Source organism: Nyctereutes procyonoides, unplaced genomic scaffold (genome assembly GCF_905146905.1).
Source record: "Nyctereutes procyonoides isolate TBG_1078 unplaced genomic scaffold, NYPRO_anot_genome, whole genome shotgun sequence".
NCBI classification, from domain to species: domain Eukaryota; kingdom Metazoa; phylum Chordata; class Mammalia; order Carnivora; family Canidae; genus Nyctereutes; species Nyctereutes procyonoides.
In genome coordinates, this window is record NW_026575040.1 from 5,092,358 (window position 1) to 5,116,919 (window position 24,562).

The 24,562-nt window shown below is 50.1% G+C and overlaps 2 protein-coding genes across 9 annotated transcripts in view; one reads left to right on the forward strand and one right to left on the reverse strand.

Annotated features, from left to right (window-relative positions):
* MYO9A (myosin IXA) overlaps positions 1–9,569 on the forward strand; it is a 291,269-nt gene extending 281,700 nt beyond the window's left edge. For 7 of the 8 annotated variants that reach the window (XM_055319695.1, XM_055319694.1, XM_055319697.1 and 4 more), the window contains 2 exons: positions 841–983; positions 1,634–6,341. In XM_055319695.1, the coding sequence (XP_055175670.1) occupies positions 841–983; positions 1,634–2,097 (607 nt within the window). In that variant the 3' untranslated portion in view covers positions 2,098–6,341. Of the gene's footprint in view, positions 1–840; positions 984–1,633; positions 6,342–9,366 lie in introns of those variants that run through there. The other variant, XM_055319702.1, reaches the window with a different exon arrangement.
* Positions 9,570–10,520: 951 nt separating this feature from the next.
* NR2E3 (nuclear receptor subfamily 2 group E member 3) lies at positions 10,521–16,157 on the reverse strand. The gene is made up of 8 exons (XM_055319622.1): positions 16,094–16,157; positions 15,740–15,866; positions 15,242–15,345; positions 14,974–15,162; positions 14,699–14,874; positions 13,704–13,950; positions 13,364–13,469; positions 10,521–10,653 (listed from the first exon to the last, which is right to left on the reverse strand). The coding sequence occupies exons 1-8, from the start codon at positions 16,155–16,157 to the stop codon at positions 10,521–10,523; spliced, it is 1,146 nt and encodes a 381-aa protein (XP_055175597.1).
* Positions 16,158–24,562: the final 8,405 nt, after the last annotated feature.

A 24,562-nucleotide genomic window follows, 5' to 3' on the forward strand; every position in this document is an offset into this window, starting at 1 on the left:
ACTGGTATATTTCTAGGTAGTGACAAACTCTTAAGATCTGCCCATGGAGAAAGTGCCCACATAATGTGGAGGAAAGGTTGTTAGAGGTAGCCGACACAAAGGTGACACAAAGGCGCCTCAAAGGCAGCTCGGTGTGGACTACTGAAGTGAGCTTTTACAAAGACATTAATTAACATAGATCAGAGTGACATCAAGTAGTCATGAGAAAGCCAGATTAGGAGTCAAGTACCAAGACTCGAGGGCACAAGAGGGCACAAGTGAGAGGTATTGGGTGCCTGATGAAGAGGAATAGAGAGAGAATGCTGTGAGTGGAGGTGGCATATGCTGCAAAGGACAGAACAGGTCATGCAACGTTTTACTTCTTCAGAGGTCTCGGTGGTTAAGGTAGAGGATATCTTCTGTAGCCAGTTAGTGCCGGTTCATGGAAAATAGTTTAAGAGCTGGAAGGAATCTTAGAGATCATCTCATGTAATCTCTTTGTTTTGTGGATGAGGAAGCTGAAGTCCAGGGAGAGGAAAGTTCTTTCCTAGTACATTATGTATGAGTTTAAAACTGTGATCTCCTGATTACCAGCCCAGAATTCATTTTACCAAAATATCTTAACAGCTGCAGCATCTTTTCCCACCTCACTCTTGGCTCTATTATAGGTCCCAGCCTTTGCTATTTGTAGCCTTCATCATTACTGTGATTTGCGGGTCTTTATCATCACCTTGAATGGGAACACTAGGAAATGTTACTGTCTTGCTACTTCCAATTGCTTTCATCATAGGTCTTTTTTCTTACTAGTCTTCCTTCCACTTCTTATCAAATGCTAGTGGATTTCTTGATTCTCTCTTACAGGGAGGAGCTAACGTTTGAGATGCTAGTACTGGAACCCCGGGCCTCTGATGATGAAACTCTTGAGTCTGAGGCCTCCATTGGGACGGCTGATAGCTCAGAAAATTTGAATATTGAGTCTGAAGGTGTCATCTCTGAGAAATCAGGTAAGTGAACATACTTGAACAAAGACTCCAGATTTGTTTTGCAAGGAAGGAGTAAGGATTCCCAAGCTAAGACAAAATCCTTTCAAGAATGAGACTACTTTGTCAGGTGACAAAGTCGTAACGAGTTAAAATATACTGATCTTTGTGAAGCTTCCATTATATATTGTTGATTAGACCAAGCCTTTAATGCAGCGTAGTTTTATTGTCAGTGTAATGTTTTCTCCTCTGTTTACCACAGAGAAAAACCAATCATCACAACATATATTGTCTTACTGACCCATGATGCATGTTCTAAGGGTGGTTGGCAGGAGTTATGCCCTGCTGAGAGATAGGCTTATACCAAAAGAGGTATTTAACTACCTGGCATGTCTCAGGGAGACATAGAATTACTACGTATCCTGGCAGTATTTTAAATGATAGTGACAGTTGTAGGCCTCTCCTAATGGTGTAGTCAAACTCCAGATTTCTTGGGATTGATTCTCAAATGATATATGTAGAAATAGGTAACTTCTCAAGTTATGCACAGAGTAGGTCAGCCTGGACCCTTCAGACTTCAGCTCACCCATCACATGGGAATAGTGAAACCTATTCATGATGGGATGATGAATTGGAAAGTGTCATTTATAGCTTTGATCTCTTCTTTGGATTAGAGAGAAGCTTAGCCTTTAGCTCCCTGAAGGCAGCTGGCAAGTCTGAACATTCAAGCAAATTACGAAAGCAGCTAAAAAAGCAGCAAGACTCTTTGGATTCAGTGGACTCTTCAGTCTCTACTTTGTGTTCATCTAACACTGCATCTTCTCATGGGACCAGAAAACGATTTCAGATTTATTCTAAATCTCCATTCTACCGAGCTGCCTCAGCTGGGGAGGCCCTGGGAATGGAAGGGCCATTGGGCCAGACCAAATCCCTGGAAGACAGACCTCAGTTCATCAGCAGAGGAACCTTCAACCCTGAAAAGGGCAAACAAAAATTAAAGAATGTGAAAAACTCACCTCAGAAAACCAAAGAGACCCCAGAGGGGCCAGTCGTGTCTGGCCGCAGGAAAACTGTGGACGCAGACTCCAGCTCCACCCAACAGCTAGCTCTCTTTGGAAATAACGAGTTTATGGTCTGAACTGGCAGCTGTGTGTCCCTTCATGGCTACAGAATGGTAAACACATCTCATCTTTGGGGCCTCTTCTCATCCCCTCGTCCACAATAGTCTATCCTAATTGTGGTCCTGTGTCTTGCCCAAGCATACAACTGAGAACTTGTGTGCTAATTTCTTGGGCCTCCTGCCGAAGCAGAAAGGCCTCTTTGAAGCCTGCTGGGGATGGTGCCAGCTGTGCCTTGGCTGCTGTACTTGACTGGAGATTTCACTAAACAGAGCCACCTGGGGTGGGATTTGGGTCAGTTGTGGAGGTCTTCATAGTTGTCTCTCCTCCATCCTTTTTTCCTTCCCAGAGATGGGTGTTGAACTTGGGGGGGCGAGGAGGGACATGGTGGGCCTGAGAGAACCACTGGTTTTTGACATTTGAAGAAAACATATAAATCTTTCTTAACCGTGAAAGCAAAAGAGCCTTTGGGTTTATTTTGGGATAGTTAGGAGCTGGGGTAGAATATAATTTTTTCCAAGGATTTATAAAAGCCTAAGCCCTCTATTTTAAGATTTTTGAGAAATACTCCATGTTATATTCTGAGGAAAGTAAAAAAGTAATTGTTTCCATGAAGCCATCAGAGCATGTCTCAGACATCTGGTTACATGATGAAGCAGAGAGTACATGTTTTGTTTTTTGATGATACTCAGTGTCATAATAATGCTGGTTTCACTCCTGGTTAGTTCCTGCCAAATATATTGCATGGGCTGAAGTTTCAGTTGCCCTCCTCTTTTCATACTTCCTGGTCCTAGGATTAGGTTCCTCTGATCTTTTTTTAAGTGTCTCAGAGACATGGTGATCTCTAAACACCTAATCCACCCAGGCTTTCCTCTTTGTATAGATTAAACTGAAGATCACATATGAACTTGTTCATCTGCTGGTGGAATTCCACCACAAACTCAAATAATATGACCATTTAATCACTTCTCCTAAAACATTCATATACAACACTGCATGAATAAGTGTGAACAGAAAGCTGCCAAAAAGTAAGAGAAAAAATTTTAATATAACCATCTAGCTATCATCTTCTTTTCCTCAGACCATCAGTATTAAATAGATGAAAAAAATAAATCAAGAACTACTTGAAGCTATTTTTGTTAATATTCTGGTTACTGAAGTTTACTGTAAATATATATGTATAGGATGCATATTTCTTTTTAACCTTATGCTTCCCTCCTCCTGGTGGAATTTCTTCCCACAGATTAGGAGCCATTGGATAGGGTTGAAAGCCACTATCCCTGGGTTGAGGGAAAAATCAAACCATCTTTTTCACCACTGGGTGTCTCCATACACCTGAGCTACAATAGCATTTTAAGCTTCTTAGCATTTGTGGGATTAGAAATCTGTTTTTGCTATTTATAATATATGGAAAATGAAACATGATACTCTTTCTTGAGATAAGTATGTGAAAATGTTTATTTTTAAAGTTACTAAATGCATCTTGTCTAACTACCACATGCACTGTTCTGAAAAAGAGTCTTTACCATCTGTAACCTGAATTTTGGTTATTTTTTCTTTTCATACTTCTGCGATTTGAAGTTATGGAAATATTAAGCCTTTTGTTAAGACAGATTCTCTCCTGTTACACAACACTGAACCTCATGTCACTGCCTCAGTGGTTATTGTCAAGCCCCGGAGGTCAGGCTTAGAACATCATTCTGAGTGGCAGCTAAAGGTAGCAGGAGTCTTCTCTCTCCCTGGTTTGGTTTCAGAAATGAGCTAGGGAAAGGAATCTTTTTAAATCTCCAGAATGATGATGGTTATGAGTAAGTGTTAGATTTTATATCCCACAAACATCCGCCGCCTTGTTTGTGCTGAGGAGTAATAAATGTAAAGCCTTTTAAAAATCAGAACTTTGGAGACTCTCCTAGAGGAAAACCCAACCCCTCAGCATGGTCATGTCCAGTTGGGACTGCTGGTGCCCCGGGGCCCCAAGCCAAGCTGCACAGGTTGTTTCAATATTCCTGGGAGAGTAGTGTCCTGCTGGGCATTGACTACCCTCTACTTGCTCCAGAACATTGGTTAAATACCATACAAAAAAGAGATTTACCCTTGTTGGATAATTTCCTTTGGCCCCAGGGAACGGCCTGGAGAACACATCTTGGCATATGTTCTCCCTTCTAAATTTTTGCAGATTTTCTGTATTTGTTTGTTTGCAAAATAAGTTTTTGGCAGTTTAAAAAAAAAAACTCATATAGGTCACTTTATAGGAACTAGGCAATGGATGTTAAAAGACTTTATAATTTTTCTCAGGGACCTGAACCTGAATTTGGATAAAATTAAATAAAAAAATACTTGTTTTTCGGTTGCTAGATTTGTGGATTTCTAGTCATTTAACAAACTGCCAGAATGGAGGGTGGTGGGGAGGGGAGATCCACACAATTGTAAGAATGGAGAGCAAGTGTGGGACCTTCCCTTTGAAGGGAAGAAAGCTTTTCTTCTGATAGTGTAACAGGTATTGGTGGCCTGATGAAGAGATGAAGCCATAACTCTTAAAAACTGTCAGAACCAAGTGCTGTGTCTTCTTCCATCTGATCTTATCTGGTCCTCTCCGCGGTTAAAGTTATGTCACCACAGAGTGATGCTGTAGTACAATCACTTATGATGAAGATGTTTAACTTAATATATGTAAAAATTGTGCTTCCTATTGCTTCTCTTTTACTTTTCTTTGATTTCAAATGCCACAAACAGAATCCCTGGGTGGCAGCAACAGGGCAGCCCCACATTTGGAGCCCAAGCTCCAAAATACAGAGCAATTTGTTCATATCACACATTCTCAGCCCCAAACAAAGCCAGGTTTTTCACTTCTCCCCATTAAACCCAAGGTATCCCTTATAATGGAAAATGTAATAGAAGCAGAGAAGTATGATTTTAAGGTTACATCGTGTATCATTAAGTGAAACAAATTTGTTTAACAGCAAGGATCAGGGAGGTGGGATGCTTAGTTTATAATGCACTTTGTACTTCCTGCCATTTTAATTCCTTTGCCACTCTGGGCTTCTGGAAACACAAAGGGAGGTATGGAGTTCCCAATATGGACCTTGCAGAAACAGAGGGACCTGAAGTCAGGGGATGGGATACCAGAGCCCCTACCTTCTCATGCCTTGGAAAACAACTGCAGCTCCTACACTGCTGCGAGGTTAGTGGAGACTTCTATGTTCCATGACAATAGAGTTGTTTTCACTGTCAGAGAAGGAGTCGTCCAGCAAGGTTCTGAAGGCCCACCTCAGTGACTATGGGCCATGTTTTTTTTTTTTTTTTTTAACTATAACTAACAAACATGTACCTTTCACAAGCACTTTGGTGAAGTAGAGAAGAAATTCTCAGGATGTGTTCAAAGTTAAGAGAGTTTTAATTTTAAAAAGAAATACAGTCCAGATGGCTTTCCTCAACCTCCTCTCCTCTTTTTTTCCCCCTTGGTGGGGAAGCTAGGCATTGGGGCTTGAATCATTCTGTGTTGACAAATGTGTTATGTCTATCCATAACTTTGTGACAGTTTCCAGCACTGCCCCCCAATGACACCATGCTAGCTTTGGTAGTAGAAGTCTTTGGTATTTGAGGGAGTCCTTGTTTTTCTGTACCCCCACCCACTTTTCTCTCGAACTGCTCCCACATTTGATTTGGTGTTAAAAGCTAACAGCAAAATGATGATTATGGAGGTGGATCTATTAGATCTTATTGGTCTCTTGGTTAAAATTCTTCAAGAAAGCTGCACGAAGGGGCGTATCACCTTGGTGTTCATCTGTACTTAATACCTATTTATCAACCCTCTTAGGTCATATAAAAGGTGCACCTTTTGAACCGAGTTAATTGTATTTACTAGGGGAAAGGTGTGGATTACAGATTAGTATTATATTATTTTAATGGATTTAAAGTAATTTATAAGTATGCTGAGTGTAAATTTTTAAAAGACTATGTATTGTAAAAGGACATATCCTGTGAAATATATCATTTTACTGTTTAACAGAATAATTCTATAAAAAGAATGATTTATCTCACCCACGGAACTGATTACATTCCTGATGCAATCAACAGGCACTTTGTAATTTCCTTTGGGGATGGTTTTTTGTTTTGTTTTGTTTTTTTTTGGGGGGGAGAGCAAGACATCACCTGTATAAAGTGCAGTTTGTGTCACTCAGAACATGCACTGTATAGCTACACAAAAGCAGCTTGATGAACAAGTGACTCCATGGCTCATTAAAGAACAAAGCTTCCAGAAGCAGCGATACGTGTGGTTTGTTTTCTGACCATCCCGGCCCCCACCCAAACTTAAGTTCCACTCCAAGGAAGAGCAGTGATTTTTGTTTGTAAAGCTGATTTTTGCTTAAGAAAAGGATTGAGCCCCAAATTGACAAAGAGCAGAAGCAGCAGTTTTTGGAACTCAGCTGAATTCGAGTGAAGGTGATTCAAGCTATTAGTTTTCTGTAATAGATGCTAGCTGCTAGCTCTTAAGACTCCATTTAATCAGCCTAGAGCTAGGTGGACAGTGACAACAGTAAGTCTACATTTAGGATCCTCTCCAAAAAAGCTCTTCATAGAGAAGGAGTAGCAACATCTACTAATAGAGGGCCCAGGAATTCATGCCTAGGTTGTTATTTTCATTCCGCCACTATGTGACTTGGGCCCTTTTTGGTTGTCAGTTTTCACATCTGAAAATGAGTTCTCTTCCTCAGGTTTACTCTGCTTATAACTCCCACTGACTCTCAGGTCTCCATATAAAGGGCAGTTTACTGGAAATCCCCACCCCCACCCCACCTTGAACTGGGTTAGATGTCTTGTGTTCTCAACAGCACCCAGTATTTGTGGCATCAAAAAACTCATGTAAGTTTGCAAGACAAGAAATGTGCTATCTTGCTGACTCTTAGAACCCTAGCACCCAACAAAAAGTGTCCTTGCTTAAATATTGGATGAGCAGGTTAAATGAGATTGGGGGTTCCCAAATGCATGAAAGCAGGTAAGACACAGATAATACCTGATTGTTGGGCATCTCAGCTTCCTAGTTGAGTATGTCACTTCCCGGCTCTGGGTGGCCTTTTAGCCATTCATCCAACAAATATATGCTGAACACTCACAGGTACTGTCCCAGGTGTTTGCATGCATTGCTACAAACAAAGCTCCCTCACCCTGTGGAGCTTGAATTTTAGTGGAGGAAAACTACAGATGTCCACCAGATGAGGACTAGCCATCCCCAATATCTGGCTTCCATTCTCAGGTTATATTTATTAATTTGAACAGTATTTCTTGGCATCCTTGTGTCTCTCTCTGCCTTTCCTACCATTAAACAGTCCCTAGGGTGGAAGAGGATGACTGTCTCACAATCTGAAAACTGCAGCTGAAAAAAAGGCCCAGATAGGCCCACAGAGGTTGCCTCTGTGTGCTTCATAACCAAAGACATTAATGGCTTTGAAGGCAAAAAAGCTTTCACAGTATTCCCTCTCCTAGCAACACCCCTAAGTGCAATGAAAGCTGTTATCCGTTGGAGTTTCAGTGCGCCAATTTATGGCAAAATGTTGAATTAATCCTGAGATCAACTGAGTTCTGTATTGTATTAGGAAAACAAGAGCCATTCAGCATATTTCAGGTAAGAAGGACATAATACAAGAATTAGGGGTTTAACACTAAACACTGGAAGAACTGGAAAAACAAAGATCAGAGAAGCTCTCATAGAAGGTTGAGGAAGCCAACACAGATCTCAGCCAAAAGATCGAAGTTAAAGAGCATGCCTGGAAGCTACTGCAATCCTAAAGAAGGCTGCCTGAAATCTCCCATCTTCGCACACAGCTGGCTGCAACTGCCTCCAGAGAAGAATGACTTCATCCTTTATGGCTCACGCCTCACAGGAGTGCCTGTCTCCATTAGCAAGCCAGAGGGGGGAAGGCATCCTGGGAAATGTAGTTCCTGGCATCTCTGCAGTGAGGACCGGACCTTAGGAGGGAGGGTAGTATTGATGCCAGGTTTACCACAGATAATGCAGTTATATACCTCCTCTAACTCCCGAAGACTTCCTCCTGGAGATCCCAAACAGTCTCCCAGTGTAGAATTGCTGTGCTCACACATCCCAGACACCAGCCTACAAACTTCCAACAGGCCACTTCTGCGCTCCTATGTTCTGAGACGTGTGATGGTAGGGTAGATGTCCAGGGCCTAGCTGGTCCTGTTTCAGCCGCCTTTCATGCCACAGTGCCTTCGCTCAGGCTTTCTATATGCAAGTCTTTAAACCTTATGGATAAAACCTGTGATAGGGAACTGGATGGTGTAACGGCATTATAGACATTAAATGGCCTGAATAACAGACAAGGTTGATGCTTTTGGAAGATCAAGAAAATGGGGCGCCTGGGTGGTACAGTCAGTTGAGGATCCAACTTTTGATTTCAGCTCAGGTCATGGTCTCAAGGTTGTGGGATTGAGCCCTGAATTGGGCTATGTGCTGGGTGTGGAGCCTGCTTAGGATTCTCTCTCTCTCCCTCTGCCCCTCATCCCCACTCGCTCTTACTTTCTCTCTTTCTCTTTACATACATATGTAAAGAAGATCAAGAATAGTTTAAGTGCTCTAATGGGAAGAGCTCAAGCTGGGCAACATTTGCCATACTCTCCTCCCTGGGCACTAGCCTGGCTATTGTCATTCCCAGGGCAGAGTGTCCTAAACCACCTCCTTCCATCAAGGCAGGATATCTCTGTGAGCTAGGAGAATTCATACCCTGGCCAAAGGGCAAGAAACCCCTAGGATTTCACAGATTTCTCACACAACCATCTCCTTGACTTCAAGCAAGAAGTTTCTTCTTTGAGGACAGGAACTGCAAGAGAATCATTCAGCCATTCCGGGAGTGGAGGGTCTGTGGGGGGACGGCAGAACCAGAGTTAAGCAGAGTCACGTAGAGTCACACCAGGGTTTAAGTTCTCTCCAAGCCTCAATTTTTCCATTTATCACTGGGGATGACTGGTCCCTGTCCCAGCGCTAATCTGAGGATTGAATAACAATGCCCGGGGATCCCTGGGTGGCGCAGCGGTTTAGCGCCTGCCTTTGGCCCAGGGCGCGATCCTGGAGACCCGGGGTCGAGTCCCACGTTGGACTCCCGGTGCATGGAGCCTGCTTCTCCCTCTGCCTGTGTCTCTGCCTCTCTCTCTCTATGTGTGACTATCATAAATAAAAATTTTAAAAAAAATGAATAACAATGCCCTTCTCATTGCCTGGTGTGTCATAAAGTGCTCAACGGATGTTAACTTTTTGCATTACTATCATTTCCTAGGTCTTTCGGGTCTGTCTTTGCAAAGGAGGAGGTTTGAGCAACTCTCCATAAGGAATTAGGACGTGATAGAGAGTCCTCTTCTAAAACAGTGCCTGGGGACCCCCGGGGGCTCAGCGGTTGAGCATCTGCTCTCCTTTCAGGGTGTGATCCCGGGGTCCTGGGATCGAGTCCCACATTGGGCTCCCCTTAGGGAGTCCGCTTCCCCCTCTGCCTGTGTCTCTGCCTCTCTGTCTGTGTCTCATGAATGAATAAATAAAATCTATTTTTTAAAAAAGTGCCTGTAGCTGCCTGGTGTTGAGTCAGATGTGCTCGCCTTTGTTTATGGAGGGGCGAGAAAGGACAGGAAGAGAAATACTGAGAGAGCCTGTGGGTTGGCGGGACCCCAGCTGGAGAAAAGCTGGGTTTTGACTCCTGTGGGAGATTTTGGAGCTGGGCTTGGCTTTGTTGCACCTGGACTCTGCCTTGGCATGGAAGCCAGATGGAACCCAAGAGCCCGTGCTCACTCCTTCGGTGTCCTCCAACAGAGAGCCTTTAACACGTTTGTTTTCTTGGTTTTATTTATTTTTTTTATTTTTTCACGTTCTGATTGAGATTTAACATAATACAGTAAAGTGCACAAATCTTGAGTGCGCGGCACAACTAATTTTTATGATGGGTGAAACCACCACCTAGATCAAAATCAAGAACATTTCCAGCCACCAGAGGGCTTCTTTGGGCCCTTTCCCAACCACCCCATCTCCCAACCCCCCACCCCCCTAAGGTAAGCACTATTCCAGCTTCCGCCCCACCACCAGTTAGTTCTGCCTGTTCTTGAACTTTGTATAAGCAGAACCTGTGCCTGGGAAAGTTCTTCTGTTCTACTTTTATGTCTGTGAAAGCCATCCATGTTGTCACATGTGTTGGTAGTTCATTCTTGATTGCTGTTTTCCATTAAATGAATATACCACAATTTATTAATCCATCCTACTGCCAATGTACAGTCAGGGGCTATCATGAATAAAGCTACTGTGAATATTCTTACAATATTTTTTTTGTGGACACATCTGCTTAGTACACATACTTACAGGTGGAACTGCTAGGTCACGGGCAGGCAAACGTTTGGCTTCGGTAGGTTGTTTTCCAGAGTAGTTAAATGCATTTTACTTCCACCTCCCTCAGTTTTTGAACATATCACAAAGGAGCTTCTCCATTGGAGTATTCCCTATGGTCTTGCGGAAAAAGAGGAGCTCAACTCGTTCAGAAGTGATAAACCTCAAAGATGGAAGAAGCAGGAGCAATTTTCCAAACCTGAACAGGAGAGAGGACACCATCAGTTTTATTATCAGCTTCTGAGCATGAGTCATGGGGGCAGTGGGATAAAAACAGTGAATAAATAGCTTATTACATGCAAAGACTGTAAAGTGAGAATTTACTTCTATCAATACTGTATAGTATGTAGTAATCATATATATGATTATGATAATTATGTAATGATTAATACTATGTATATTTGAATAAGACTATAAATTCCCTCTGTAAACTGCCTAGGATGATAGAGTAGCCAGTAGTAAAAGTGTTCTGAAATTGAGGCATGATTTTTGTGGGTGAGATACTCATCCAGGAGAAAAACAATTGTAGTTTTAAATAACTATTTAAAAAAAATTTTTAAGAGAGGGAGTTTGCTGGAGTGGCTCAGTTGGTGGAGCATCTCTTGATCTCAGCTCAGATTTTGATCTCAGGGTCGTGAGTTCAAGCCCCACTTTGTTCTCCATGGTGGGTGTGGAGCCTATTAAATGAATGATGAATGAATGAATGAATGAATGAATGAATGAGTTAATCAGTCATCAAACCATCCGCCAAGCAAGGGTCCCCAGTGCAGAGAAGATGGATGGTGAAGCCAAAAGACAGATGGGGGGGGGGGGGGAAGGACAGATGGGAGGGATCAACAGAGGTCAATGCCCAACATGAAGGAGGTCACTTCAAAGTGGGGCAACTCCATGCTCAACTCCCCCCATGGAGGCCTGTGGGAGGCTTTCCCTCATCTCCTAGTTATCTGTGGGACTTGTTTTTGTCAACTCGGAAGCTTTCTTTCTCTTCCAAGTGCCAAGTGGGTGGCACTGAGCAGTTGTGCATCTCTTGCTTGTTCCTTCCTTGTTTTTCTGAGCTAGGGAGTTTTAGGAAGAAGTAACTAGAAAGTTAAGTGGAGAAATTGTTTTTCAAATTGCAGGAATTCATCCACCAGTGGTTCTGAAATTAAACTTACTGGGTTACCACCAGCCTTTAAAAAAAAAATAAATAGGGACACCTGGGTGACTCAGTGGTTGAGCATCTGCCTTCAGCTCAGGTCGCGACCCCGGAGTCCTGGGATCAAGTCCCACACAGGGCTCCCCACAGGGAGCCTGCCTCTCCCTCTGCCAATGTCTCTCTCTCTGCGGGCCTCTCATGAATAAATACGTAACGTCTTTTTTAAAAATAATAAAATAGAAACAGTAACTTGCTGTCTACAAAATAAGGCTATTAGGATACTATTTCACTGAACTTTGTTTCAGTGTCTGTGTGTGTTCTGAGTTATGATGAAAACTATCTCCTCCTGGGTATTGCAGTTTTTACAAACTGAAACACATGGACTTAGGGAACCCCAAACCTCTCTCTCAGAGCTCAGTTGCTCAGTTCTGCATGTAGTTGGCATTCAGCTGCTGTAGAAGTAACATAGGAAATCTTAACAAGAATTGGAATTGGAAATTGGAAACCAGTATGCCCAGACGCCTCTGGGAGCTGATCCCAACAGAAGCACAGCCTGGGAGGGCTACTGGTGTTAGTGTCTGGGATGACTGCTCTTAGGATGCTCTGTCAAGGGACAGCCCTTCCCGCGTGCTCCCAAGCAACAGAAATCTTTCTGGACAACACGGTATATTCCTTATATACTTGGACTCTTTTTAAAGGGAAATGACCTCTTGAGATAATTTCTCAGATTAGAGGTGATTCGAAGATGCTCGCATTTGCTTACTTCTTCAGAGCGAGCTACTGAGAGCCCCCCAAAGAATGCAAATAATATGGCCTAAAATAGCCAACAGATGCCCCAGGGGCCAAGGGTCAGCCTTGCCGAGGCTCCAATGCATCTGCTGGTGCTGGGCCACGCTGGGGCAGCTCAGAGCACTGGCTCCCCCCACCCCGTACCCCCCAGCCACGGTCTCAGCCTGTAGCTACTGCCCCCAAACCCAGCCATGGCTGGGCTCTGGTCCAGGCATTTGGCTTAGCCAAGTGCATTCCTACGAGATGTTCCTCTGCAGCTCCAACAGACCTCGTCATGTTCCCTTAAAACTCTCTCTTCCTCCTGACTTTCCTATTTATTTCTTGATCCCCTCTTCTCCCAAATAGCACCTCTTCTCTTGCTCCTTATATCCCTCCATCCAAGTGCCAAGTTTGACGCATTCGGCCTCCTGGAGGTTCCTACAACTGTCCTCTCCCTTTCATTCCTACTCCCCAAGAGCAGGACTCTATGGACTCCCCTGGATGATGGCAGTGTGTGCTTCCCTCCCTGGTCATATATCCCGTACTCTAGCTCTGTGTACAACACCCTCCTGCTCAAAATCTGCAGTGGCTCCCCTCTGCCTACTAAATCACTTATGGCCTTTGGCTGGCATCCAAAGTCCTGGACAGGCTGGCCCCAGAGTGCTGTTCTAGCTCAAGCTCCCACCTTCTCACTGGCAGCAATCTGTTACACCTTCCAGCCCGGACTCCTGTCCTAGACACCTGTATAGATACGTAGATAGAGATGTAGGGTGTCTGAGCCCTCACTATTTGATGAGGGTGGCTCTCACTGTGTCTTATGCTCATTTCCGTCCCTACTTCTGGGGCCTGGCACACAGTAGATGCTGGATTCATGCTGGGTGAACTCATATCTTCAGGCCATCTCATCAGCAACACCAGAGGTGGTGTCAAAGAGGTGGGGGTGGGGTAGGGGGAGGGGTAGAGAGGTGAAGGGACAGATGGGCAGGCAGGCCTAGGCTCAGGTCACCTCACAGGCTGGCTGGGATGGTGGGCCTTGCTGTGCTGGCTCAGCATCACTTGGGACTGGTCCTGCAAGGCCTCCACGTGCTCAGGATCCTTCAGGCCCCGAGTTTCTGGAGAAAAGCATCAGCAGTGAGCCCCGCTCCCGGCCCACCCTGCCCGCCCCCACCACAGTCAGCCAGACCCCTTGGCAGGGGGAGCCCAGTCCTGTGCCTCGCCACTGCTCCCCAGGGAAGAAGTCTGCCCCCTTCTGGGTCTCTGTGGGGTGGATGGAGACAGGGAGAGGCAGAAGGAGATCCCTGGAATTCCCATTCTTCAGCCCCAGGCTTGGGCGGAGACTCAGCTACCTGGTTTGAAGAGGACCAGGGCCTTCATGCAGGCGAACTCCGTGGGGTCCACGGCCAGTGCCCGGAAGCGTGAGATGGTTTCCTGCAGGATGCGACTCTCGGCGCTGGCCAGGGCCAGGCGGCCCTGCGAGCTGCCGGTGGCGGGGCCCTCGGGGGCGGCCAGCAGCGGGCAGCTGTCCAGAGGCAGAGACCACTGTATGGCCCCGAGGAGGAAGAGTTCGCTCCACGCCTCCTCCAGCAGGATCACCTGTGCTCAAGGGAGGAGCGGGTGTGACATGCGACACCTCTGGCTCAGCCTGAGCCTCTGCTGCCTTCCCCGGGGCCCTGGTCCTAGATGCCTGGGCCGTGTCCTGACCTCTGCCCGCCAGTGGCCAGGGGCCCAGTGCTCTGGGCTTCGGTACAATCTGGCCCAGCTGCCCAGGCTCCAAGACACCCTCCTCATTCCTCCAGAGCCTCTGCTGGAACATGTAGGAAGGCCTGGGACCGTGGAAGTTGGGAAGCCTCAGGGTCAGTCCCCATGAGCGTCCCAGGCTGGGCGTGCTCAGCAGACAGCCCACGCCGCCCTCAGCGTGCCTCTTCTCCCTTTGCTAAGTCAGCTTGGCCTTGGGAAGCTCGCAGGGCGGTCGCACAGGTGAGGAGGTTAGGCTGACCCTGAGCCCCCGAGTCCGAGACATCAGTGCCCCTGGGGGTCGCGTGCTTGCACTCTTCAGGGTGTGCAGACTGCCCTATCACGTGCAGGGGGACGGTAGGACCTTTGTCGGGGCGGGGGGGACCTCGGGCGCCATAGGCACTGTGCGGCCCTAGGTGCACTCCCACTCTCATCTCTGCCCAGAGAGGTGAGCACCCCCAATGGTCACGTCCCTGAGACATGTATCCCTGACTGACACTGCCCCTGAGACAAGCGCACGCCAGCTGCCGGTGTCGCCAAGCTTCGGGGGCCCCTGGCATCACCTGCACAATGCCGCTGGCTCAGTGTGGCCCCGGGCCACCCTCACCTGATCGCGGAAGGGCAGGTTGGAGAACACGGGCAGGTTCTTGGCCCACTTGACAGCCATGAAGAGAAGGCGCGCCGAGGTCTCGTGGATGCTGTCCAGGCCACAGGGGGGCGAGGAGGAGTACGGGGACGAGGGGCACTCGGGGTCGTTGCTGGTGACATCAATGTTCTCCTCGGCTGTGGGAGGAGGGCTGGTGACATCGGCCCCAGGCCGAGGCTGGGGCAGGGGCAGGGCAGGGGGTGCTCAGGGCCCCCCGATCAGCCGCCCACACCTACCGTCCTCCGGCTCCAGCTTAGCGCAGGTCTCGGCTGTGATGAGGCTGGCCATGAAGTGGTGGTGGCCCGGGGCTGCGGACGCAGGGGCCGGCGGGGCCCCCAGGGACTCCAGCGCCGGCTCCGAGCCTGGGGCCCCGCTGCCGGGCCGCACCTGGGCTGCGCTGCGCGGCTGCCGCTCATTCTGCACGGCTGCGGGGGCGGCGGCCGTCAGCGGGGCGCGGGGGCCCCTCCCCGGGCCGGGGGTGCCTCCCGGGGGCCCCCGCCTCACCGTCCTGGTTCATGCCCTCCTGCAGGCACTTCTTCAGCCGGCAGGCCTGGCACTGGTTCCGGTGCGCCTTGTCCACCGGGCACGTCCCCGCCCCCACCTGGCACCTGCGGCAGGGCCCCCCCCCCCCCCCCCGGGCGTCAGCGCCCCCGCAGGCCCTGGATGGGGTCCGGGACAGGGCGCCGGTCCCTCCTCCCCGAATGTCATCCTCCTGGGGGCGCGGGGCAGGAAGGGGCGCCCCAAGAGCCCCCGTCCCCACTCCCCTGCCCCCATCTCCCATCCTCCCACCCCCATCCCTCATCACTCCATCTCCCATCCCTCATCCCCATCCCCCATCCTCCCGCCCCCATCCCCCATCCTCCATCCCTCATCCCCATCCTCCCACCCCATCCCCCATCCCCCACCCCCATCCCCCATCTCCCCGCCCCCATTCCCTTTCCCTCCATCCCCCATCCCTCCATCCCCCATCCTCCATCCCCCCATCCTCCCACCCCCCCTTACCTGTAGATGAGCCTCCGCCTCACGCTCCTCTTGAAGAAGCCGCTGCAGCCATTGCAGGCGTAGATGCCGTAGTGCTTCCCGCTGCTGCTGTCCCCGCACACGCGACACTGCAGCGGGGGGCCCAGGCCTGGGGGCGCGGCGGGCTCACAGCCTGGCCCCCCCCTCCTGGGGCCCTCCACCCCCCCCCCGCAGGGCAGCACCCTGGATCTCCTGGCCAGAAGGAGCCCCCTCCCCTTGCCGGGGCAGCCCCAGGCCAGGCCACCCTGGAGTGCCCCCCCCAGACCCTCCGACCACCCCCTCAGGAGCTCTGCCCCCAAAGCCCAAGGCCCCTGCCCTGGGCCCCGGAAAGCCTACCTGCGGGCTCCTCTCCCAGGCCCCAGCGGCCCGGGGACGCCTTCCTGGGCCCAGTGATGGCCATGTCGGGGGCAGCCCCGCCGCCTGCGGAGCCTCCCGGTCCCCACCTGGGGCTCCTGTTTCCACTTGTCCCTCCCCCGGCCCTGGTGGTCTCCCTCCTTCCCCCAAGCCTCTCCTCTCTGGCCTCCTGCCTGCCTGCCTGTCTGTCTGTCTGTCACACAGCAGCTGCCCCAGCTGTCCCTGCAGCGGCGGCTCTGCTCCAGGACGCTGCTCCCAGGGCACTGCCGGGCGGGCGGCCTGTGAGCCTCTTAATCTTTACTGTCTCCGCAGGGGATCAACCGCCGCACCTGCGGTGATACCAAGGTGCCCCCGAGCCTGCGGCCCCCTGACCCTCCCCCCCCCAGGCTGCCTGGTGTCCCCACCCCCCCCTTTCTGCCCTGTGCTCTCCACCTGCTGGCCATCCAAGGCCGAAGCCTGAGCAGAGATGTGGACTCCAGGTCCCCCCAGGACTGTAAATCTCTTTGGGCGGCTGGGCATGTGTCTGGGAGCAATTGTGTGTCTGGCAGACGTGTGTGCGTCCGTGTGCTGTGAGGCTCCCTGCGTGTGGTAGTCCCTGTGGCTCCAGCTTTCCACCCTCCTGGTTCCCACCTGAGCCCTTGATAGGGAGCTGCTTAGGGCCGAGGTTCCTGGGACCCTGGAAGGGGGCTCCCCGCACATCCAGCACCGAGGGGGCTCCCGTCACACAGGGGAATGGGTCTAATGTAGGGTGCGAGGCCAGCCTGGAGGCAGGGAGGCCCGTGGCCCAAGGTGGAGTCCCCTCCAGGTCTGTGAGGGGCAGAGGAAGAGCGGTCGGGCCTGCAGGAGGGGAGGGCGTGAGGACGCAGCCCCTGAGCCCCGCTCCAAGCTCTTGGCGGCCTCACCTCCTGTCCCCGACCTGGCCTCAGGGTCCCAGGCAGGCTGGCCTCTCTGCTGCCCCCAGACCCCGTGTTTGCAGCTCAAGCCCAGAGTGGCTGTGAGGTGAGGAGGCCGAGGCCAGAGTCTGTGCCTCCTCAGACCCAGCCGGCCCAGGGGGAGTGTGGAGAGAGCCCAGAAAGAGTCCAGTTTATATGAATGTACGTATTTATTTATTTCTGAGACGCGCAGAGAGGGAGAGACACAGGCCGAGGGAGAGGCAGGCTCTGGGCAGGGAGCCCGACGCGGGACTCCATCCCGGGACCCCGGGGTCACACCCTGGGCTGAAGGCAGACACTCAACCGCCCAGCCGCCCAGGTGCCCCCAGAGCCCAATTTAAAGACCTGCTCCGGCTTAGGCCAGCCGCAGCCTTGAGCCGGTGCTCAGCCTTTCTGAGCCTCAGTTTCCATGTCTGTGAAAAGGGGTTTCAAATGTACGTGTCCTGCGGTGTAGTTGGGGAAACGAAGTGTTTCCCTGCCCGGTGCTCAGTAAGAGCGTAATGCATGAGGGGGGCTGTTATTACTATGGTTTCTCTGAGAAGGTCACACAGCAAGCCTCAGGAAACTGCCTTTCCTTCCCCTGGCCCTCTGCCCCCGTGCACCCCGCCCCTGCCCCGGACAGAGCGGGGAGCCCTGTGTTGGTGTGGGGGGCACCACCCTCCTCATTCTCAGCAGACCTGCTCACCTCTGGGGTGGGGGCAGCGCTTGCTCAGGCTTGGAGCCCAAGGAGGAGTGGAACAGTAAGAAGTTTCTGGAAGGATCACGCAGGGAAGGAGACGGGGAGGGAGGGCCTTATGTAGGTGGGGTTAACCCTCACTGGGACAGAGAAGCACTACTGGGGATTTGGGAAGTCAGCTCGAGGGGCTTTGCGGGGTAATCCGCTTTCTGGGGCCTCAGAAGATCGAGGGTGCCAGGCTGGGCCCCACACAGCAGCTCCTCCACCTCTGCTCACCTGCACCCCTCCTGACGGGCGGCCCTCAAAGCCGCCGCCCCGTCTCCAGCTCCACCTGACCTCCTGGGCCATGGGCATCTTCCTTGACCTTGACTGACCTATCCCTCCTCCCCACAGCTTGTCTTTCCCACCTCAGGGCGTGTCTTCGCTGTCTCCCTGGACCCTCACCTCGGGGAGCCCCAGAGTCACCCCAGAGGGCCTCCTCGGCACCTCCCTGGGCCATCTCACACACGCACGGCTTCTGGGAACCCCGCACACCTGCCTGGTCTGGGCCGGGGCTCCATCCACAGAGCCACTGGGGTTCAGGTGTGGAGACCAACCCCACGTGCCCCACCAGCCCGTCCCCAGCTCATCCGTCGACTGGTCGCCCAAGCCGTGGGCGGGGGCCACCCCGGAGCACGGTGCCCGCCCAGGGAGGAAAGCACCCAGGCTGAGCGCAGGCTGGGAAGGTCAGGACGGCGGGGGTAACGGGAGCGGGGCAAGGGAGGGCTCGGGACGGAGCCGTGAGTGGTCAGGAGTCCTCTGGCACCTTTGCACCACCAGGAGCACGAGGGCGAAGGCGAGCAAGAGGAAGGCTGCACAAGTACTCCCAGCATCGCACCGACGCTCCCGCAAACCTCACCCCACAGCTGGGGAGGCGAATCGCTTCAGGCCGCACAGCGGCAGAGGCAGAGGAGCTTAGGGGTGGGGACAGGTGTCTCAAACTGGTGTCCGATCCCCCAACTCCTGCTTTCCCTCACGGCGCTCCCGAGGAAGACTGAGCATCTCTTTGATGGGAGCCCCAGAAGGTAGCCGGTGGGAGGTGAGAGAGCAGAGGAAGAGGGGGCCGCCCTGGGAGGCGGGGGTCGGGGGGGGGGGGAGTAGGCCGAAGCTCCAGGGCTGGGTCTTGCTCTCAGGGTTGAACCTCACTCCAGGTCACCTTTCTCTCCCCAGTCAATGGAAGATTCCAGGGCCTGGGTTCAGAGTTTCAGGTGGGCGGAGCATGTGCACAACAAGGCACTCGGTGGACAGGAGCCTATTTTAAACTTACCTTTATTTCCCTGATCTTCTCTAGTGGGAATGTGTGACTTGGAATCCATCAGAATGAAAGACACGAGCAGGGGTTGACGTGCCGGTTCTTAAATGTGTTTGGACTTGATTCTGTTGACCTCACGCCCTGTTTTGACTTGAGCCTGGCTCCCCTCTTGCCTAACTCCCTGTTCTGGGGCAGGTCGGGCCCAGCCAGCAGCAGCCAGGCAGGTGTGGGGAAGGAGGACAGCCGGGCGGGGCTGGGGCAGGGGTTCCCCCCCCCCAGCGCCCCCGATTTGTGACCACCAGCTGCTAGGGCAGACGCCAAAGGATTACCCAGCCCAAAGCCTTGAATCTGCTGACGAAGCCGCCAGAGGCCACCTTATCACTAATACAATTATTCCCCCTGGGACAGGTCAGCAACTTCCCTGACTCCCTGGAGGAAGGGGCAGGTAGGGCGGCCAGGAGGGGCTGGACGAAAAAGGCTGCAGAACTGACCTGCCTCTGGCAGGTAAAGCCCCCTGTCCCAGACCGTGTAGGACTTGTCATATCTGTGTCACCCTGTCCCAGGCCTGTGAGATGATCTGGGTGCTGTCAGAGGGAGGAGGACTGACTTCCGGGATGAGGTCAGGCTGGTCTCCACAGTTCCAAGATCTTCTGGTTTCCGGTTCAGGGCAAGCTTCATTCCTGGCATCCGGTCCTGGGAACATATTTTCTGGGATTTCTTTAAAACCCTCTTTATTCCGCACCCATGGTCTTGGCCATCAGAGAGGGGATAGCCAGTGACGTGTGCACAGGCTCTGGAGCTCAGGGCGTCACTTCCACTTCTAGGAAACTATCCCATGGAAACATTTCACGAAGATTTAATTATATGGCTGGTCCCCGCAGCAATTTTGGTAAAACAGCCGCCCGTAGACAACTGGCTACGCGCTCCAGCCCGATGGTGGGATGCGAGGCGGCCCATTGCGAATGGGCAGCGTCTATATCCACGCGCGTGGCAGTGCGCCCACGGTGTACAGCCCGAAGGCCGGCTGCAAAGCAGCTCGCACGGTCCGATTTCGTGCATCTCAGGGCAATTGCTGCCCGAAGGTCATGCGGCTCCTCTCTCCTTGGTGGGACCTAAATGCATCGATAGTTGGTTTCTCTAGAGCAGTGAGGGGAAGGTTCGGGTCTCCCAGCGGCAGAGACGGGCAGGAAACCTTCTCAACAAAGCCCCTCTCTTTTCTTTAAGATAACATTTAGGAATAATCAGATATCCCCTGCGTAGCTTTCCCAGCCTTTGGCTGGTGAAGTCCTTCCCCCCGGGGTCATTTTCAAGGTCCGAGCTGACCTGGGGAGGCTCCCTCTTCTGTCCTGGGCAGAGGCCAAAGGCAGCCTGTCCAGGACGCAGGCATCACCTGCAGCTCCAAGCGGGGGTGACCCCTTCCTCCTTTGTCCTGCATGGCTGGCAGCAAAGGGTCTCTGTTCCCCTTCTTCCCCACCCTGTGCCCCGAGAGGTGGGCTTCTCCTGTATCTAGCAGAGCTACTCGAAAGATGCCAGTGGCAGAGATTCTTACCACAAACAGAAATGTTGCTGTTTTGTTTGGAGGTTTAATAATACATATAATATATATAATTATATTATATATTAATTATATATAATACATCAATTATATAAAATCTATATATAATGCATTAATATATTACTATATTAATTAATTAATATTAATATTAATATTAATATATTAATAATATATTAATTATATATATATTGCAAGAAAATAAAGCTGTTTTCATTAAAAGAAAGAGATAAGGGCTAATTTGAAACAAATATTGCTACTACTATTAACAATAAAAGTGGGAAATATTTACGAAGCAATTGTGAAGCATTTCTATGTGTGAGAATGAAAGGCTTCTCGTGCCTTCGATTTTGCTCCCTCATTCCCCGAGGGGAGGGCTAGAATCTCCATCAGTGTCAGGCCTGATGTGTCTGCCTCACCAGACCAGTTGCAGCCTGCAGAGCTTCAGAGGCGCCCTTTCTCTGTCCTCTCCTGCTCTAGACCCTTCCATGCTGTGCTGGGGCAGAGCCGCAGCCTGGGAGATGGGCCAGGCAGGGCGCCTGGTTGTTGGGAGCTCTTTGAAAACTAGTAGAGAAGTGTTTTAAAAGTTTGACAACAGGGCAGCCTGGGCGGCTGAATGGTTTAGCGCCGCCTGCAGCCCAGGGCCTGATCCTGGAGACCCGGGTTCGAGTCCCACGGCGGGCCCCCCTGCATGGGGCCTGCTTCTCCCTGTGTCTCTGTCTCATGAATAAATTAAAAAAAAAAAAAGGCTTAACAACACCTATAACCATACCAGCGTATTCCAGCCGACTGACCCTCCTGGTTATAATGTTTATCTTCTTCTAGAAACGAAACTACGCCAGGCAGGGGTCTCACCTTGGGTCCTTGGACATTTTGAGCCAGATCATTCTTTGTTGGGAAGGGAGGAGGCCTGTCCTGTGCTTTGTAGGATGTTTAGCAGCAACCCTGACCTCTCCCCACTGGATGCCAGAGGTGTCCCCTCCTCTCCAATTGTGACAACCAGAAATGTCTCCAGACATTGCCAAAAATGTCCCCCGAGGGGCAAAATTGTTCTTGGTTGTGAACCACTGGTCTAATCCATGTTATTTCCTGTTCTCTGGGAGACGGTTTGCCAAGTGTTTTTACAGATGCAGGAAGCACTGCCCAAGACAAACGTCCATGAGGAGCCCCAGGCCGGCAGGCATGTAACCTTATCTTCGGTATGCAGACTCAGGAACTCTCTGGAAGGATGCTCAAAGGGTTGACAGAGATTTTTCTGAAAGAGAATTTTACTATTTTATTTTCTTACTATTTTTCTGTGTTGTTTAAATGTTCAATAATGGACATGTATCAGCATTGTAATCAAGATCAGGCTTTCTTGTGTTTTTAAAAGGGATTGGCTAATTCGACATAAATATGACCTATGTTAATAATAATAACAATGGGAAATAATTATTAAGAAATCGTAATGTAGCAGCCGCAGTCCTAAGGGTTGGGATGTGAGGACTTACTTCATCCCCACACAACACTATCCGACAGGCTGTATCACTACCGTCCTCCGTGTGCAAGCAAGAACGACAGAGAGGTTTAGCGGCTCCCCCAGTGTCACACAGCTCGTGGGGGACAAAGCTGGGATTTGAACCCAGGCAGGGAAGGTGGTTATTTTAGGAGAATGCATCTGCCCAAGGGTACGGAATCAAATATGGGAATATCATATTTACAAAAACGACCTTCATACCTTTAATAGAGAAAACCTCCTCCTCTGGACACATTTTGTCTCTGGGCAAGTTGGAAGGTGACAGCAGGTATTCTGGGCTACGGAAACTCTCTTTGAACTGGCATTTCTGGTCTCAGCTTTTCTATGAGATGCAGATACTTTGGTTCTAACCGCAATAAAATGTTTAGAGCAAAGTGAAGGATTATTCTCCAGGAAACTTTGTTTTCTGTGTTGGCTTTTAATGGGATGGCTCTGGGGCTGCACCAGGTACGGCTCAGGGATTACTTGTAGTGTGTGTGTGTGTGTGTGTGTGTGTGCACGTGTGAAGGTGTGAGTGTGCGTGTGTGTGTGTGAAGGTGTGAGTGTGCGTGTGTGTGTGTGTGAAGGTGTGAGTGTGTGTGTGGCGAGAAGGCAAAACCCGGCCGTCCTGGACAAAGATAGGCAGAGAGTCACCGTGTGGGCACAAAGATGCTGTCTCTGCCTGCGTCTCCTGTGGTTTAATCTTGGGTCCCAGACAATGTCATGACAGCTGCACAGGCTTCTAGAAATTTCCCCAAAAGAACTATTTAGATGAGCCCCTGGGTGGCTCAGGGATTGAGCATCAGCCTTCGGCCCAGAGCGTGATCCCAGGGTCCCAGGATCGAGTCCCACATCGGGGAGCCTGCTTCCCCTCTGTCTGTGTCTCTGCCTCTCTCTCTGTGTCTCTCAGGAATAAATAAAATCTTTTTTTAAAAAAGAACTATTTAGATGAGCAGTGTGCGAAAGTAAATTTGGCACATTTGCCTTCCTGACTTTTTTTTTTAATTTTTATTTATTTATGATAGTCAGAGAGAGAGAGAGAGAGAGAGAGAGAGAGGCAGAGACATAGGCAGAGGGAGAAGCAGGCTCCATGCACCGGGAGCCCGACGTGGGACTCGATCCCGGGTCTCCAGGATCGCGCCCTGGGCCAAAGGCAGGCGCCAAACCGCTGCGCCACCCAGGGATCCCCACCTTCCTGACTTTTGATATTGACCTAAGCTGTATTTTCTGACCTTACTTACTAGCTGTATTTGCTAATTTGGTGAAAATACTGAAGTGAGGTAACAAATATCCAGTGCCTCCCTACAGAGCCGAGGGATGTGTTCTTTAGAACGACGATGTGTTCTTTTACAAACTGCACGCGCTCCAAGCAATTCTCCCTAAGGTGGAGCGCCGTGGGGGCTGGTGCTGTCGGCGGGGCTGCACCCCTGCCCTTCCCTGCTCTGCACTGGCTGTGAGGGTCTTGGATCCGGGTCCCAGCACACTCCCTCCCAGTAAGGGGGCCTTTGCATGTGCTCTCTGGCTCCCCGGCTACCTCCCAGGGGCCTTGAGACACCTGCTCTGTAGACTTTCCTCCAGACACACCGCGCTGTGATATGTCAACATGTTGCCTTCAGCCATCCTGCCCTGGAAATCACAGCATATATTTTAACGTAATAAATGATGGCTCATTTCCAAGAGGGCTACCCTTCTGGAAGGGCTTATATGGAAACTGTTATGAAGGAGCAAGGTGCAACATACTGCAGGCTTGTGGCACTAGTGCACAGAAGCAAAGCAGTTTTGCTAAGTCAAGGGCACTCTGGTTGAAATCAAATTTAACATATTTCCCTTTATTATCATCATTAGGGTAACATACCATCGAATAGACATTAACATTATTTTACTGTTCTTTTATGCTGCCCTATGTTTCTTCGGCATCTTTATTTATTTATTTGGCCGTCTGTTTCCAAAAGGGGATTTCTTTTTTTCTTTTTTTAAAGATTTTATTTACTTATTCAGAGAGACACAGACACACACACACACACACACACACACAGAGAGAGGCAGAGACACAGGCAGAGGGAGAAGCAGGCCCCATGCAGGGAGCCCCACGCGGGACTTGATCCCCAATTCTGGGATCACGACCTGAGTCGAAGGCAGGTGCCCAACCGCTGAGCTACGCAGGGGTCCCCAAAAGGTAATTTCTAACTCTGATCTGTCATTTTCTTCGCAATGATTTTAAGGTGAGATTCCTAAGACATTGAAATTTCAAATAACTTTTCTGGAAATCTGAACTTCTTTCAAAAATAGAATGTCAAAAAACAAAGATGCTAAGGAATGGTTTTAGGTTTAGCTTGCTCTGACAATGGTGTTGTGCTTATGCTGAATGAAAAAGAATCCTGGTCTGTTAGAGACAGATCCTAAAGTATTCACTGGTGAAATGATACATTGCCTTGGATTCGCTTTTTAAAAAGGACGGCACAAAAATTTTGTTTGATAAATGAATAAATGGAAGGAGGAGGTATA

What these genes read in the sequence shown, in the direction of transcription:
- NR2E3 (XM_055319622.1), bottom strand. Translation starts at nt 16,157, where the DNA reads ATGGCCATCACTGGGCCCAGGAAGGCGTCCCCGGGCCGCTGGGGCCTG. An exon ending in GGAGGGCATGAACCAGGACG is followed by an intron (nt 15,163 to 15,241) that starts GTGAGGCGGGGG and finishes CCGCCCCCGCAG; the next exon opens with CCGTGCAGAATGAGCGGCAG. An exon ending in CCTGGTCCTCTTCAAACCAG is followed by an intron (nt 13,470 to 13,703) that starts GTAGCTGAGTCT and finishes GCTTTTCTCCAG; the next exon opens with AAACTCGGGGCCTGAAGGAT.